Source organism: Aedes aegypti, chromosome 1 (genome assembly GCF_002204515.2).
Source record: "Aedes aegypti strain LVP_AGWG chromosome 1, AaegL5.0 Primary Assembly, whole genome shotgun sequence".
NCBI classification, from domain to species: Eukaryota; Metazoa; Arthropoda; class Insecta; order Diptera; family Culicidae; genus Aedes; species Aedes aegypti.
Window position 1 is genome coordinate 200,517,564 of NC_035107.1, and position 15,667 is coordinate 200,533,230.

The 15,667-nt window shown below is 37.5% G+C and overlaps 2 protein-coding genes across 3 annotated transcripts in view; both read right to left on the bottom strand.

The window, feature by feature from the left end:
* The window catches only part of LOC5567066 (gastrin-releasing peptide receptor), a 416,782-nt gene that overhangs the window by 41,821 nt on the left and 359,294 nt on the right, over window positions 1-15,667 (bottom strand). The gene's annotated exons all lie outside the window — the stretch shown is intronic.
* LOC5567065 lies at window positions 13,490-15,032 on the bottom strand. The gene has a single exon (XM_021857144.1). It carries the CDS (start codon window positions 15,008-15,010, stop codon window positions 13,649-13,651), a length of 1,362 nt encoding a protein of 453 aa, XP_021712836.1. The 5' UTR covers window positions 15,011-15,032; the 3' UTR covers window positions 13,490-13,648.

Below are 15,667 nucleotides of genomic sequence, written 5' to 3' on the forward strand. Positions count from 1 at the left end.
CGCACCTTGTTGCGTATACCCCCCCCCCCCACCCCCTGACCAAACCAGCTTTGAGCTCTGTGCTCGCATCTTCCGATCTCAACACTACTGTGCATTGCACGATTATTTATCGCGACAGCGATCTTGAAAACTTCTTAAATTGCGTGTAGATCGCCGCAGGTACTTCAAATCGTTTTGGTGTTTTCTGCGCGATTATTCCTGATTGTCCAAGGCATGATTGCGCAGAACACACCAAAATGATTTGAAGTACCTGCGGCGATCTACAAGCGTTTTTTAAGATAGTCGGCGCGAGAATTGTTCACGCCACGCATAATATATTGATATCATTTTCAGTCGACGCAAAGCTTCGTTAAGTTCTTTGCCTTTTGACCTGTTTACACGCGGGTTCGGCCAGGAGTTTTCAAAATGCACGATCAAATCTAAATCCATTCACGCATAACCTATTCTAGCAAAAAACACTGCGGAACAAATTTTGTCTCAAGCACCAAAATACCTTAATATACTTAATTTACTGAATCCATTTCCGCTCTCAGAAATATTAGAGCACTTCTAGTTTTTGAAATATTGGTTGTTGAAAATGCAAAATTTGACTATTTCAGCCAACTTGCAAGGTAATTTATTATCTTAATTTATCACAATAAAGCAATCTTCATGTGTTAAACAATGCTTATAATATTAAAGATGCCTAAAGGTTATTTTTTGATGGTTTTGAAAGGTATTGTACGTAGAAATGAACAATTATGTATGGAGACTGGAAGCATCTGATTCGTGGTTGTGCGGTTAGTATTTTATTTTTAATTGTATTTTTGGAGTTATGAATTTTGTGAACAAACTTTAATAGTGTTTTAACTGGTATCATCTTCTTCTTTTCCTTTCTGGCATGTCGTTCCAACTAGGACAGAGTCTGCTTCTCGACTCAATGTCCATATTAGCACTAAGTGATTTACACAGTAATTTACTAGTTCTTCGTTAATTAAGGGGGCGAATTTACGTGCTATTTGGCTACTTGAGTACGCCCTCGAAAGTAGAAGAATTTTCCAACACGCAAAGATCCTCGACCGGCTGCATTGGAGCCCACGACACTTAGCTGTGGTTTTGCTGGATAGTTCACATCGCAAAAAATAACAAATCCGCGAAAAATCATTCCGGGAAGTGGCATTCCGGAGAATGTGTTATTCCAGGAAATATCATAGAATCGCCATTTATCTACAAAAATTCTACTGCTGAAATATCATCGTCATAATGATTCTTTTCTTAAGTTCTGATGTACTCTGAGCAGTAACTGTGTCAATAAACAGCGATTGATAACGCACTAGAATCAAACACATGTCGATGAACGATTCAATCTATGTTTTTCATAACTGCTTATTGCCTGTGGAAGCAAACGTCATGAGATGTTTTCAATCGCTTTCAAATGAAGGAAACTCATAGTAACGCGTTGGTTCCACTTTGTCAAAGGCCCTATGGCATTAATAACATTGGTTTACTCTAGGCTGTATTACATTCGATTGCATTCGTTTTCGATGTCACAAACAACTATATGAAGGACAGTTGACAGTGTTTTTGAAGGAACTATCTTCGGGTCGATGCTTTTCTTCCGAACAAAATTGAATTTTGAGGCTGTTTCTCTTTCAAGATCAAAGTTGAATATTTGTTGTGTTGTTGCCAATAGTTTGGACGTTATTGTATAGGGCAGTTTATTCATTTCAAAAATAAGATCAGAATACAAAATAAAACGTTTTTTTTTTGCAATTTCTCATCGTAATAGGCTGTTTTTCATCACGCCAATCTGTCATGAAACGGCCTACTTTCCTGCACTGAAGTATGCAGTGCGGGAATAGTCTCTACCTAACTGAAACCAGTGCTGTAATGATTCATTATGCAACGCTTTCTTATTACGCAACTGATTTGAGTTGCGTAATGAATCATAACACAACAATTTCTCAGAAATTGTAAAATGTTAGTGTATGCATTCCTATATAATTTATGATACCATCGTGTGGTCTTCTACGAAACTGCAAAAAATGTTGTACGTAACTCGTTGCAGAACTCGATTTTTACAGCACTTGTCGTAATTATCCTACTCGGCAAGCCTCGTAAATAATTTACGACTCGTGCTGTAAAAATCATCATTCTGCAACTTGTTCCGTAAACTACTATTATAGTTACTACAGATTTGTAGTATCCGTGGAACAATAGTACCCGTTCGATTTTAGCACGCTTTGATTTTGGCAACTTTAACGTTTGATTTGGGAATGGTTCGATTTTGGCAACCAAACCCAGGGTGGGTGTACGGCTGTCAACTACAAACAAAGCTCGCCTAACAATCATCTCTCACGCGGGCCGACCCAAACAGCACAGGTCGAAACGCGGGCCATGCCAGGCAGCAAATGCTGATGCATTTCAACACTCAAACAGCAGGATGCCTAGCAGCGTTGTGAGCCAAACGAATACACCCACAAAACATGAACGGTAGGCGCACCTTGTTGCGTATACCCCCCCCCCACCCCCTGACCAAACCAGCTTTGAGCTCTGTGCTCGCATCTTCCGATCTCAACACTACTGTGCATTGCACGATTATTTATCGCGACAGCGATCTTGAAAACTTCTTAAATTGCGTGTAGATCGCCACAGGTACTTCAAATCGTTTTGGTGTTTTCTGCGCGATTATTCCTGATTGTCCAAGGCATGATTGCGCAGAACACACCAAAATGATTTGAAGTACCTGCGGCGATCTACAAGCGTTTTTTAAGATAGTCGGCGCGAGAATTGTTCACGCCACGCATAATATATTGATATCATTTTCAGTCGACGGTTTGACCTGTTTACACGCGGGTTCGGCCAGGAGTGTTCAAAATGCACGATCAAATCTAAATCCATTCACGCATAACCTATTCTAGCAAAAAACACTGCGGAACAAATTTTGTCTCAAGCACCAAAATACCTTAATGTACTTAATTTACTGAATCCATTTCCGCTCTCAGAAAAATTAGAGCACTTCTAGTTTTTGAAATATTGGTTGTTGAAAATGCAAAATTTGACTATTTCAGCCAACTTGCAAGGTAATTTATTATCTTAATTTATCACAATAAAGCAATCTTCATGTGTTAAACAATGCTTATGATATTAAAGATGCCTAAAGGTTATTTTTTGATGGTTTTGAAAGGTATTGTACGTAGAAATGAACAATTATGTTTGGAGACTGGAAGCATCTGATTCGTGGTTGTGCGGTTAGTGTGCATTTAGCCGCATCAAGTCAAGAAGTGTTGGTTTGATTCCCGCTTCAGTCCGGAAAACTTTTCTTCGGGTACGTTTTTCGACTGTGCCACTGGGCGATGCATGCTAGTCCTTTGTCTAGTGTTTTCTATCTTATTACAATAAGAATAAAAGTGGCGATAAACAGGATCGAAATTCTGCTATGCTGTGTAATTCAACATTCAGGCTGTAACAACCACAATCAGGTCGATAAAGAATTTCCTTCCAAAGATACTTAATGTTTTCTTGGCATCACAGACATTCCATGTTTTCTAGTTTGTAGATGTCTACAATGAGAACAGCGTTGTAGTTGAAATTACTATATTAGAGGGTTAAATTAAATACACAACGCCACTTGATTTGTGCAGACTAAATTTGCATTTATTTCAAATATTTTGAGCATTCAATTTTACCATGGCACCATTTCGACAGTAAAAATTACTATATCATGGTTAAAAACTTGCAGCAGGCCAGAATTGAACCGAGGATCTTGTAATTATCAAGCGCGAACACACTTAATTTGTTTCGCCGAGGCCGGTAAAAATAATCGCCGAGAACCCAACAGCTGAGATTTCGGTGAAAATCTCGGTAAAAGTTCAAAGTGCCGATTGTTCTGTAAAATGTTAAATCAACTCAGCTGTCAAAATTCGACGAAGAGATCGGTTGTCCATTGCCGAAAATCTCGGCACACTTTTACCAAGATTCGGCAAATGATTATTTTTCGATTGGAAGAAGAACAAAAAGAAAAAGCAACACATAATTTTTAATAATAAAGACAAATTTATTGAAACTATATGTTTTATCGCCTTGAAAAAGTATATACTGCCGCCATTGTAAACATCTCACTTTTTACTTAATATGAAGAATGTTGGGCTTTTCCGTTTAAAGCAAATACCGAGTAACGACACGACCACTTTCGCTGCGCACTTTCATTGTGAAGAAGTAGATGATCCAGGGAACATTCCTATGTAAAATGTAAAAAAATGGCTTTAATTATTGCTGAATCGAATGAATGATTAATTTATAGGCAAATTTATATGCCAAAATACAATAAATTATGTAAATACTTACATGTAGGCGCTCTTCCGAAGAACGTTGATAACTGCAGTTCTGTTTTTTCGGTTTTGACAGACGTGTTTTGCGGGAATTCAGTAAAAAATATGTTTGCTGATTTTTGTGGCAAAACCGATTACCGAGTCTCAGTAATTTATGTAAACTACCGATTTTCGTCAATTTGCATCTGTCAATGTCAAATATGAACGACATTTCAGTAAAAATATGTTTTACCGACTGAATTCGTCGTTTAAGTTTACCGAAATGAAATTCTACGATTAAGTGTGAACGCTTACCGCTCGGCTATCGATGCGGTTGGATTGAGAGGGAACAAAACGTAAATAAAAAGCGTTCTTGCTTGCTCAATCGTTATTGGAATAGTAAATTTAAAAACTTGTTCATGGTTCTCATTACTTCAATACTTGTTTCAGTGTAATGATAGTTTTTAACTTTTTCAATTTTGCAAGGACATTTTTTTAAGTTGTAAGGAATATTGTTGGAAATATCGATGCTAAACAATCCGCTGGTGCTAAATTTACATACTAACTTTGAGTGTTCAAAATGTTGTGAAGGCTTAAGTGTGAACTACTAAACTGAATTTTAAAATCAAGCATAGTATCATTGGATCCTAAAATGTTTAATTAAATCTTGTTTTTATTCAACAATACGAAAGAGCATGTTCATGCAACTACTTAAGCAGTTTTTCCCACTCAAATGATGGCTTTAACATATTTAAACATTAATTTAAAAAATGAGTCCAAATATGAACCATGACACTTTTGATCATGACGTTGACATTTTGATGTTCACTTAGTCGACAAAAACGCCTCAGAGGTTATAGTTTTAACACTGGGGTTGCTTCTGTTTGACATTTCGAAAGGGACACGAAAAACAAAATACACCCAAAATTTGAGTTTAAACAAAGGGGTGTGACATAATTTCAAAAAACCGTAGAAAATGTTTTTTGGACTTAAACCAATGGAAAACATTTCAAAAATGAGTAAACATGTATTTCTGACCTAAACTTAAGCGTTTGGTACTAAAATTGGGGCAAGGCTTTAAGACTCTATTGATTGTAAAAACAAATACTTTTTTGTAGCAAAATATATTTAGTCCAATTTTTAACGTAATGATGGAATTAATTATACAGTGCTGTTCTGTGTTATTCCTTATGTAAATGTACTATAATGCTGTTCTGAATAACAGCGCATGTCTATTTTTATATAAAATGCTCTATTTTGACATGTTTCTGTTAGTTCATGAAAGGCTGATTTTTTTTTGCACATAACAACAAATGCGTTCAATTTTGTAACCACAAAATGTCAAGTTTGTCTGATCCACGGCCCGAAAGTGTGATACTTGGTAAAATTACTCGAAATAGCAGCTTCACAAATTGAAATAGAAACATTGATTTCTTGACTTTCGTATCACTTTTAGACTAACTTCAACTTAATTAAAATTTTGTGTTTGCAAAATTGAAGATATTTGAAGTTCTGTGGAGAAAATTTCAGTTTGATTGCATAAAAGGGAACAAAACTAGAGCATGTCAAAGATGAGCGTTGAAAAAAAAATCGACATGCGCAGCTACCGTAGGGCATGGCCCCGCACATTGGTCCAGATTTTAAAATAGCTGGCAAAAACCCCATATCCAAACTTAGTTTTTAGCTGAAAAATAAATTCAAACATTCATCTACGATATCAGATAGTTGAGAATTCGTACGAGAAGTTAAAAATAAACATGTTCTTCTACTTGTTCAGACGATAAATAGCTGCACATGTCCAAAAACCTAAATTTTTGTTTCAAAACTCAACTAATCAATTTTCACAAAAATCCGTGCAATTTTTAGTTTCATAATATTTTTTTTCTGGTCGATAACTCATTCTCATATAGATTCAACATGTTCGGATGCAAATTTGTATTGAAGTGTTGCTAACCTTATTAAATTAATACTTATTGCCGTAGGTACTTCAAATATTTAAAGAAGAGCTTCTTTATACCGTACAAATCGCTTCCCGCCACTCCCCGTGAAGATATCTTGCACAAACGCGCGTTTAAGACTAAGGAATCGATTGAAGAAGAATCTTCTTGCCTAAGTTTGCCTAAACGATAGTTGCTTGAAAAAGTTGAGAGCCAAAAAACGTATGAAAAACAGCATTTTTGTTAGAATTTTGTCCTATGAATGCGCAATTTCTGCCATGTTTTTTTTCAAAACTAGACCAATGTGCCCCGGGCCCTCACAAAAATTTTCGAAGTCATTCGAAACTAGGCATGATTAACACAAATTTAAATACTAATGCAATATATTAAAATTTTCAGGACTGGAGATTGATTTAAATTTAGAACGACACAAAAACAATGTGGGTTTGAAAAGATTTTTAAGAATATATGTTGAATACCTACAATTTTCGTTGAACTTTTTGCATCAAGTCAGCATTGATGTGATATATTCGAAAACTCTAAATAAATTATGTAACTTCGATTGACGACAAGGAACAGAACAATCCCATAACTTTACGGAGACTTACTTAAGATAGCTTAAGAAGCATGAGTACTTTATAACGCAATTTTTTTTATCGATTGACTTGAACCCTGAATGTTCTAATGTTTCGAGAACACATTATGTGTTTTAAATATGGCTTCAGCGGTCATTAGCGAATCATGTTTAAATAAATAGAAAGAGTAGCGAACAAAAATATCGAATCAATATTACCGATGATGAATAGGTCCAAGACATCTACAAACATATTAGAAATAGCGAAGATGATAGTTTCTAAATCAGAAAAGAGAGTATGTTCTTAAGTTTTAAAATATCATTTCATTTAACAGTACCGTCGACGGGGGTGACCAGGGTCACATTTATGGATCCGAAGGAGTATTGTTCCCCGGTGCTCCATATTTTAAGGGCCCGCACCAACAAAGACTGAAAATATGTATTATTGAAGACTTAGGAACTATTCATTGATAAATTCGTGAGACAAAGAATTGTTTGGACACTTACATGATTCACTTTGGCGTGGGGGGTTTTCTCGGCCGAATTGTCTTAAAATGTACTATAAGAAAAACTTTAATATAACGGTGGTCAAATATGAGCTTTCCAACGATCCCCTGCTAAAGTGAATAAAAAGTGCCAAAAATAGGATTCGACCCCTACTTACTTTTTGAATCACATCGAGAGATTTGAAAGATTCCATGAATTCAAATTATTTAAAGCGATTTGAAACAATACTCGATTCTACACAAAACAATATATTCAAATTTTCATGAATAAGATTTAGTTGACTTACCGGCTTTCAAATATATTTAGAAATACACAAAATCAATGTTTGCCAAAATATATGTGTGCCATTATCTTATAAAAATATACATTCAAATCAAATTACGAGTTATCCTACAATCCATCATACAATGCGTTTTTGATCCATTCTTACCCCAGACGACGGTAACCCATATTTGAAAGTAATTCATGGTACGTTAATAAAGGCTTGAAGTAGTTTGGACGTTTGGTAGTTAGAACTTTGCCCACAACAATAACAATAGAAGTTATTATGGAAATTATCTCGCAGTCAATTTCAAAATACCTGCAAATAAAAAAAAAATTGTGATGGAAAGGCCCCCACAAGACTGTGCCAACGGGGCCCCACATATTTAAATCCGGCCCTGACTGTATTATTAACTGTACAACCCTTCTTTGGGCATTCCTTAGCCGAGTGGTTAGAGTCCGCGGTTACAAAGCAAAGCCATGCTGAATCAGTGCGCATCGTACCTTCGTGCTGTGCGTACACGAATTCTCTCTGCTCTTGGAAGTTTTCTTAAAAACTACCTAAAGCAATAAAACAGTACTTTTCAGTGCTACAAAAACAGTACTTTTCAGTGCTAAAATTAAAAACGGTACTTTTCAGTGCTACTAAAACAGTACTTTTCAGTACTATTTTTCTACTATTGATCCCTTTACGATCCTTGTTTGGACCCGTGCCTTCGATTTTTCGTTGGACCCGTTGGCGAAAGCTAGCGGTGGTAATCCTTCTTGGACACCGTCTTGGGAAAAAACCTTTCGAAGGTCACGTCTTCTTTCGTTTATTAATTAAACATGGTATCAACAACAAACAAAAGGAAGGGTGAATCTCTGAATTCACTACTTCCTTCCAAAAAAGTGGGTTTTAAAACTGTCACTACACGTGGCAAGAATGGAAGAAAGGACGTTTCTCCGGAATGCGAACTTTCTTCCAAGGGTGAAATGAATAATTGTATCGAAATGAGCAATCAGTTCGATGCTCTAGACAAATTTTCCGAACGCCAAATCGAAGCAGCCTCTAGCCCAGGCTCTTTGATTCAAGTGAGGAAGCAAAGAGTGCCGCCTATCGTGGTCAGTTGTTCCGAATTTGGGGGATTTAGGCAGGAGATCTTGAACTCCATTAGGGGAATCAAGGTTTCCTTCCAAATCGCAAAGAAAGGAGACTGTCGCGTTTTGCCGGAAACTCTTAAAGATCGTGAGCTTCTTCTCAAACATCTTGAAGAGAAGAAGCACAAATTTTTTACTTATGACGACAAAACTGAACGTTTGTTCAAAGTTGTCTTGAAAGGTCTCTCAAGTGACTATAAATCACCTGAAGAGATCAAAAATGGAATAAATGATTTACTTGGATTTTCCCCAGTCCAAGTAATCATTATGAAAAAGAGAACCCAATCTGGCATTGTTCGGAAAGGGCTTTCTCAAGAATTTTATTTAGTTCACTTTAACAAAAAAGAACTAAATAATATTAAAGCTTTAGAAAAAGCAAAACTTTTGTTCGATGTCCGTGTGACATGGGAACATTTCCAGAAACCTGGAGGAAATTACCAGAACCCCACTCAGTGCCGTCGGTGCCAAAAGTGGGGTCATGGTACAAAAAATTGTCGCATGGATGCTAAATGCATGATTTGCGGAGGTTCTTCTCACGCCAAGGACGTCTGTCCAGTGAAAGAAGATACCACCAAATTCATATGTTGTAATTGCGGGGCTAACCATAAGTCCAATTTTTGGAATTGTCCTTCACGCAAAAAGGTCATTGAGGCTCGTGCCAGGCAGATGAAAGATAATATCCGTTACGATAACGGTCGTTTCCGGAATTTGCCTGGTAGAGTATCGAACAATGCTCATTTTTCAGTTAACGATCGCTTGATCATGAATCATACCCATCAGGAAGATCATAATCATGCTCATTCACAAACTAATTTTAATCCGTCGGGTAGCCGTTCGAATCTTTCTATTTCGAATGTATCTACCCACGGTAAATCCTTTGCCGATATCGTAGCAGGAAATTCGAACTCCTCCCCTGTTCGATCCATGGGTACCCATTCCACTTGTTTCAAATCAAATGGAAAAAGCCCTACCGCCATAGGTAACTCCGCTTCTTCGTCTACCGGAAATTCCAATGGGAAATCACATGACATGTCTGCCTCTGATTTTAATTTTCTAACTGAACAATTGAATCTAATGATTGATGCAATGTTCAAAGCCACCACTATGACTGAAGCAGTCCAAGTAGGTGTAAAATTCACAAATCAAATTGTTATTGGATTACGTTTTTCTAATGGATCCAAATAATAATTTAAATACTTTAAATTGGAATGCTCGTTCTCTGAATGGTAAAGAGGATGAGCTGTTTAATTTTCTTACGGTTAATAACGTGCATATAGCAGTTATTACCGAAACGTATTTAAAACCTGGATCTAAACTCAAAAGAGATCCTAACTTTTTTGTTTATCGTAATGATCGACTTGATGGGGCATGTGGGGGAGTTGCAATCATCATTCATAGGCGTATAAAACATCAACTGTTTTCATCATTTGAAACTAAAGTTTTTGAAACTTTGGGTGTTTCTGTTGAAACACAGTTTGGTAAATATACTTTCATAGCTGCCTATTTGCCTTTTCAATGCTCTGGGCAGCAAGTTAATTTGCTCCAAACTGACTTGCGTAAATTGACTCGCAATAAGTCAAAATTTTTTGTCATTGGTGACTTTAATGCCAAACATCGGTCATGGAATAATTCTCAAAGTAATTCCAACGGCAGAATTTTATTTGATGAGTGCTCTTCAGGATATTTCTCAATTCAATACCCTGATGTTTTTCCTCTTCTAGAAATCCATCTACGATTGATTTGGTCTTAACCGACTCTAGTCATCTTTGTAGCCAGCTGATTACTCATGCTGATTTTGATTCTGATCATGTCCCTGTTACATTTCAAATATCCCAAGAAGCGATTCTCAATCATATCAGCTCTACTTTCAATTATTTACGAGCCGACTGGAATATATATAAAACGTATGTTGACTCCAATCTTGATGTTAACATTTCTTTAGAAACTAAACTTGATATTGACAATGCTCTTGAAACTTTAACAAATTCCATTGTTGAAGCCCGGAGCATTGCAATTCCAAAATGTGAAGTAAAATTTCAATCCGTGATTATAGACGATGATCTTAAACTCTTGATCCGTCTAAAAAACGTGAGGAGAAGGCAATTTCAACGCTCTCGCGATCCTGCTATGAAAATTATATGGCAGGATTTGCAGAAAGAAATCAAGAAACGTTTTGCTCAATTAAGAAACAAAAATTTTGAAAATAAAATTTCTCAATTGGACCCTGGCTCTAAGCCCTTTTGGAAATTATCTAAAATCTTGAAAAAACCTCAGAAGCCAATACCGGCATTGAAAGAGGAAAACAAATTATTATTAACTAATTGCGAAAAAGCTCAAAAACTTGCTATGCAGTTTGAAAGTGCGCACAATTTTAATTTAAGACTTACTAGTCCAATTGAAAATGAAGTTACTCAGGAGTTCGAAAATATTCTCAATCAAGAGAACGTTTTCGAAAATGCCTGGGAGACTGATTTGGAAGAAGTGAGAACTATTATTAAAAAATTCAAAAACATGAAAGCTCCTGGCGATGATGGAATTTTCTACATCCTCATCAAGAAACTTCCAGAAAGTAGCTTATCATTTTTAGTTGATATATTTAACAAATGTTTTCAATTAGCATATTTTCCTGACAAATGGAAAAATGCTAAGGTTGTTCCAATTTTAAAACCAGACAAAAATCCTGCAGAAGCTTCTAGCTATCGTCCAATCAGTTTGCTTTCCTCCATCAGTAAACTTTTTGAAAAGGTTATTTTGAACAGAATGATGGCCCACATCAACGAAAATTCAATTTTTGCCAATGAACAGTTCGGATTCCGCCATGGACATTCGACCACTCATCAACTTTTGCGTGTAACAAATTTGATCCGTTCCAACAAATCTGAAGGCTATTCTACTGGTCTTGCTCTTCTAGACATAGAAAAAGCATTCGACAGTGTTTGGCATGAAGGTTTGATTGTAAAATTAAAAGGGGGACGGACCTGGTGTAGTGGTTAGAACACACGCCTCTCACGCCGAGGACCTGGGTTCGAATCCCATCCCCGAGATAGTCACTGACAAAAACGTTGTAGTGACGACTTCCTTCGGAAGGGAAGTAAAGCCGTTGGTCCCGAGATGAACTAGCCCAGGGCTAAAAATCTCGTTAATAAAGAAAAAAAAAAAAAAAATGTAAAATTAAAAAACTTTAATTTTCCAACATACATTGTTAGAATAATTCAAAGTTATCTGTCAAATCGTACACTTCAGGTTAATTATCAGAACTCCAGATCTGAAAGACTTCCTGTAAGAGCTGGTGTTCCTCAAGGCAGCATTTTGGGACCAATATTATACAATATTTTCACATCTGACTTACCTGAGCTACCTCAGGGATGTCAAAAATCTTTGTTTGCGGATGACACAGGCCTCTCCGCCAAAGGACGAAGCCTGCGTGTCATCTGTAGTCGATTGCAAAAAAGTTTGGATATTTTTTCTTCATACTTGCAAAAATGGAAGATTTCTCCTAATGCTTCCAAAACTCAACTAATAATATTCCCACATAAACCAAAAGCTCTTTATTTGAAACCTTCAAGTAGACATGTTGTCACGATGAGAGGGGTTCCAATAAATTGGTCAGATGAAGTTAAGTATCTAGGGCTCATGCTAGATAAGAATTTAACTTTCAAAAATCACATTGAGGGCATTCAAACCAAATGTAATAAATATGTAAAATGTCTCTATCCCCTTATTAATAGAAAATCAAAACTTTGTCTTAAGAACAAGCTGTTGATATTCAAACAAATTTTCAGGCCAGCCATGTTGTATGCTGTACCAATATGGACTAGCTGTTGTAATACCAGGAAGAAAGCTCTGCAGAGAATTCAAAATAAAATTTTGAAAATGATTCTGAGGCTTCCTCCCTGGTATAGTCCCAATGAGTTACATAGAATATCCAATGTTGAAACATTGGAACAAATGTCAAATACAATCATTAATAATTTCAGGCAAAAATCGTTACAATCTTCTATTGCCACGATTAATGCGTTATATGTTTAGGTTAAGTTAGGTTAAGTATATTAAAAACATTTTTTTTCTCTTATAAGCAGGTGAAATCAACTCACCTGTAAAAAAACTGAACTGCTACGGCAAATGAAATGTAATATGTTGTTAACAAAATGTTAATTAAATCTTAAATTTGTTTTACCAAATTAGGATGATAGTGTTGTCAAACAACACAGAACACCTAGATATAAGAAATGAATGTAATGTTTGGAATGATACTAATAAAGAAATTAAAAAAAAAAAAAAAGCCATGCTGAAGATGTCTGGGTTCGATTCCCGGTCGGCCCAGGTATTTTTCGTATTGGAAATTTCCTTGACTTCCCTGGGCATAGAGTATCATCGTATCTGCCACACGATATACGAATGCGAAAATGGCAACTTTGGCAAAGAAAGCTCTCAGTTAATAACTGTGGAAGTGCTCTTAAGAACACTAAGCTGAGAAGCAGGCTCGGTCCCAGTGAGGACGTTAATACCAAGAAGAAATAGAAGAATAATCCTTCTTTGCAAAGTTGTCAATTTTTATTCGTAACCGTGTGGCAGTTACAATGATACTTTATGCTCCGGGAGAGAAATTTTCTGATTGAAAGAATTTTGGATGTTTCCGTAAAGCTGAGGAAGTACCCAATTTAGCATTGTAATTAAAACAGTTATTTGACATGTTGACTGTATTGAAAAACAAGTCTCTTCTTCTGGTTCTTTGAATGAAAAAAAAAAAAAAACTAACTAATAAAGCTGTCGTTTAATCGACGTATCGTTACCGTTAGTGTAAATTAAAGAACTCAGACACTGCTTATGCCCAATAAACCACTTTATAACCACACTTGCGACAAAACTTCATACAAAATCGAAACCTCTAATGAGATGTACAATCTAGCGAGACACCCCGCAGCAACCCCTCCATCGCTCTAAACTTCACCAGCGCCAGAATCACCTTCGACCGTGCAGTGATTTCCACGGGCCCCCAACAAACTTTCGTCAAGTGACATTTGCTTCTTCGTTCGGGGACTCATTGGCAGCCTTCTCTCCACCCCGATGATGACGGCGGCTTTGGCACTGGCAACATGTGAGTTTGGTCTTTGTTCTTGCAGTTGAGGTGGTGTCGTCTGTTGCCGGATAAATTTCAATTTCCACGGATTAAACAGATTACCCCAGGCTGACCCCGGTTCGACAAGGATAACTCCATTACTGCCGGCAGAGTCGTTGTTGTTATTTTTGCGTCTTTCGGATTCTTTGAAGGTCACATTAAAGGCTTGACGCTTGACCGCACTTTCGACTGATTTGTTGCTATTGATCCCTGACGGTTCGGTCGAAGGTAATGGCGGTCTCCCCCTATCTTCGTAGCACGGCAACAATGGAGTGGAATATTGCCGCAGTAGGTTCATCCTGTAGAATCTACTTAGCTGGAAGGGTTCTTCGTCATCATCGCTGACGACCACTACTATTGAGGACGCATCTTTACCCCGTGTGCCACTTTCTGTCGACGCCATTGGAAGTCCATTGGAGCAAACTGGAAGCTGCTGAAAGCGTAAATCGTCCAATGATAATGTGTACTTTTCACTGCTTTTCCGAATCGATGAACTCGCCAGATAGGACGAGGTCGTTGTGGTTGTGAATGTGGCCGACCTTCCACGCACTTTCCCACCCCGTCGCCTCAAAGGATGTCCCCAGAGTCGCCTGCAGCGACACAACCGCAGGAAACCCTTTCGGAACTTGGACGACATTAGATTATACAGTATGGGATTGACGGCCGAATTGAGGTAGAGCATAATACGACTAAAATACAACAGGTTGTAGTACTTTTCTACGGCTAATTTTTGGAATGTTTCTTCGGACACCATAATGATCCAAAGGGTGAGCATCCGGAACGGGAGCAGACAGGTGAAGAATGCCAAGACTACGGCGCCCAACATTAGAACCACCTGCTTCCGCGCTTTGTAACTGAGTTCTGGTTTGCTGAGGCGGATTTTTATCCGCGAGTTGTTGCTGGCGATCAGATTCTTGGCGATGATGGCATACAGGACCACCAGGATGACCAACGGGAGCAGGAAGAACAACGATATGGTCATCAGGAAGAACGTTACCGTCCACACGTTGGAGGCTTTGGTGAGACAGACGGCCGCTCTGCTTCCGTCCGGGTACTCCTCGACGCTGTACTCGGCAAACAATAAGATCGGACTGGAGTCGGGTTCGCGGCCGGGCACGCAAGCAGGATTTTGGGTTTGTTTTATTGGGAAGAGACACAGAAAGGGAAAGCGATTGTCAGTCATTTTTTTTGGCAGGGAAAGCAGTCTTTTTGGAGGCGTAAGCATGTTTGACGATTGAATGACGAGGTGTCATGTTCTTGAATGTTAACCCATTAAAGACGGTTGGGTCATATTGACTCAGCTATATGTGTAAGTATAAAATCGAGGACAAATGATTTCGACACTTTCTGTCCAAAGTTGTGTCTCAATTTGCTATATAGGGTAAGTGTACCAGTTATGGTCATAGTGGTTCCCTATTTGGCCATATGTGAAATTTTGATAACTTTCACATTTCAAAACTTTTTGTTTTTTTGTCCATAACTGGTACACCTACCCTATGCAGCAAAAATATTTATAAACACGTTTTGCTTTGCCTTTGTAAGCACCATAATACATAATATACATATATTATCGCTATGTCCAAACCGTACACGTCTAGTCATGTTCTAAAAGTCAGAGTCATAGGATTGTCCTACACATGATTCAACAAAAAAAAGCAAAGATCATCAGAAACTATTTATCATCTGTTAAATTTACATCATTATAACGAAACAACAGATTTCCTTGACAAGCACACCTAAAAGTGGTGTCTGTAATCCATTACGAACAGCATAAGCATTAATATTTAGCAATTTGCCTAAATTCAAAGGTGTTATGGTACTAGACTGTTGTATGATGGTT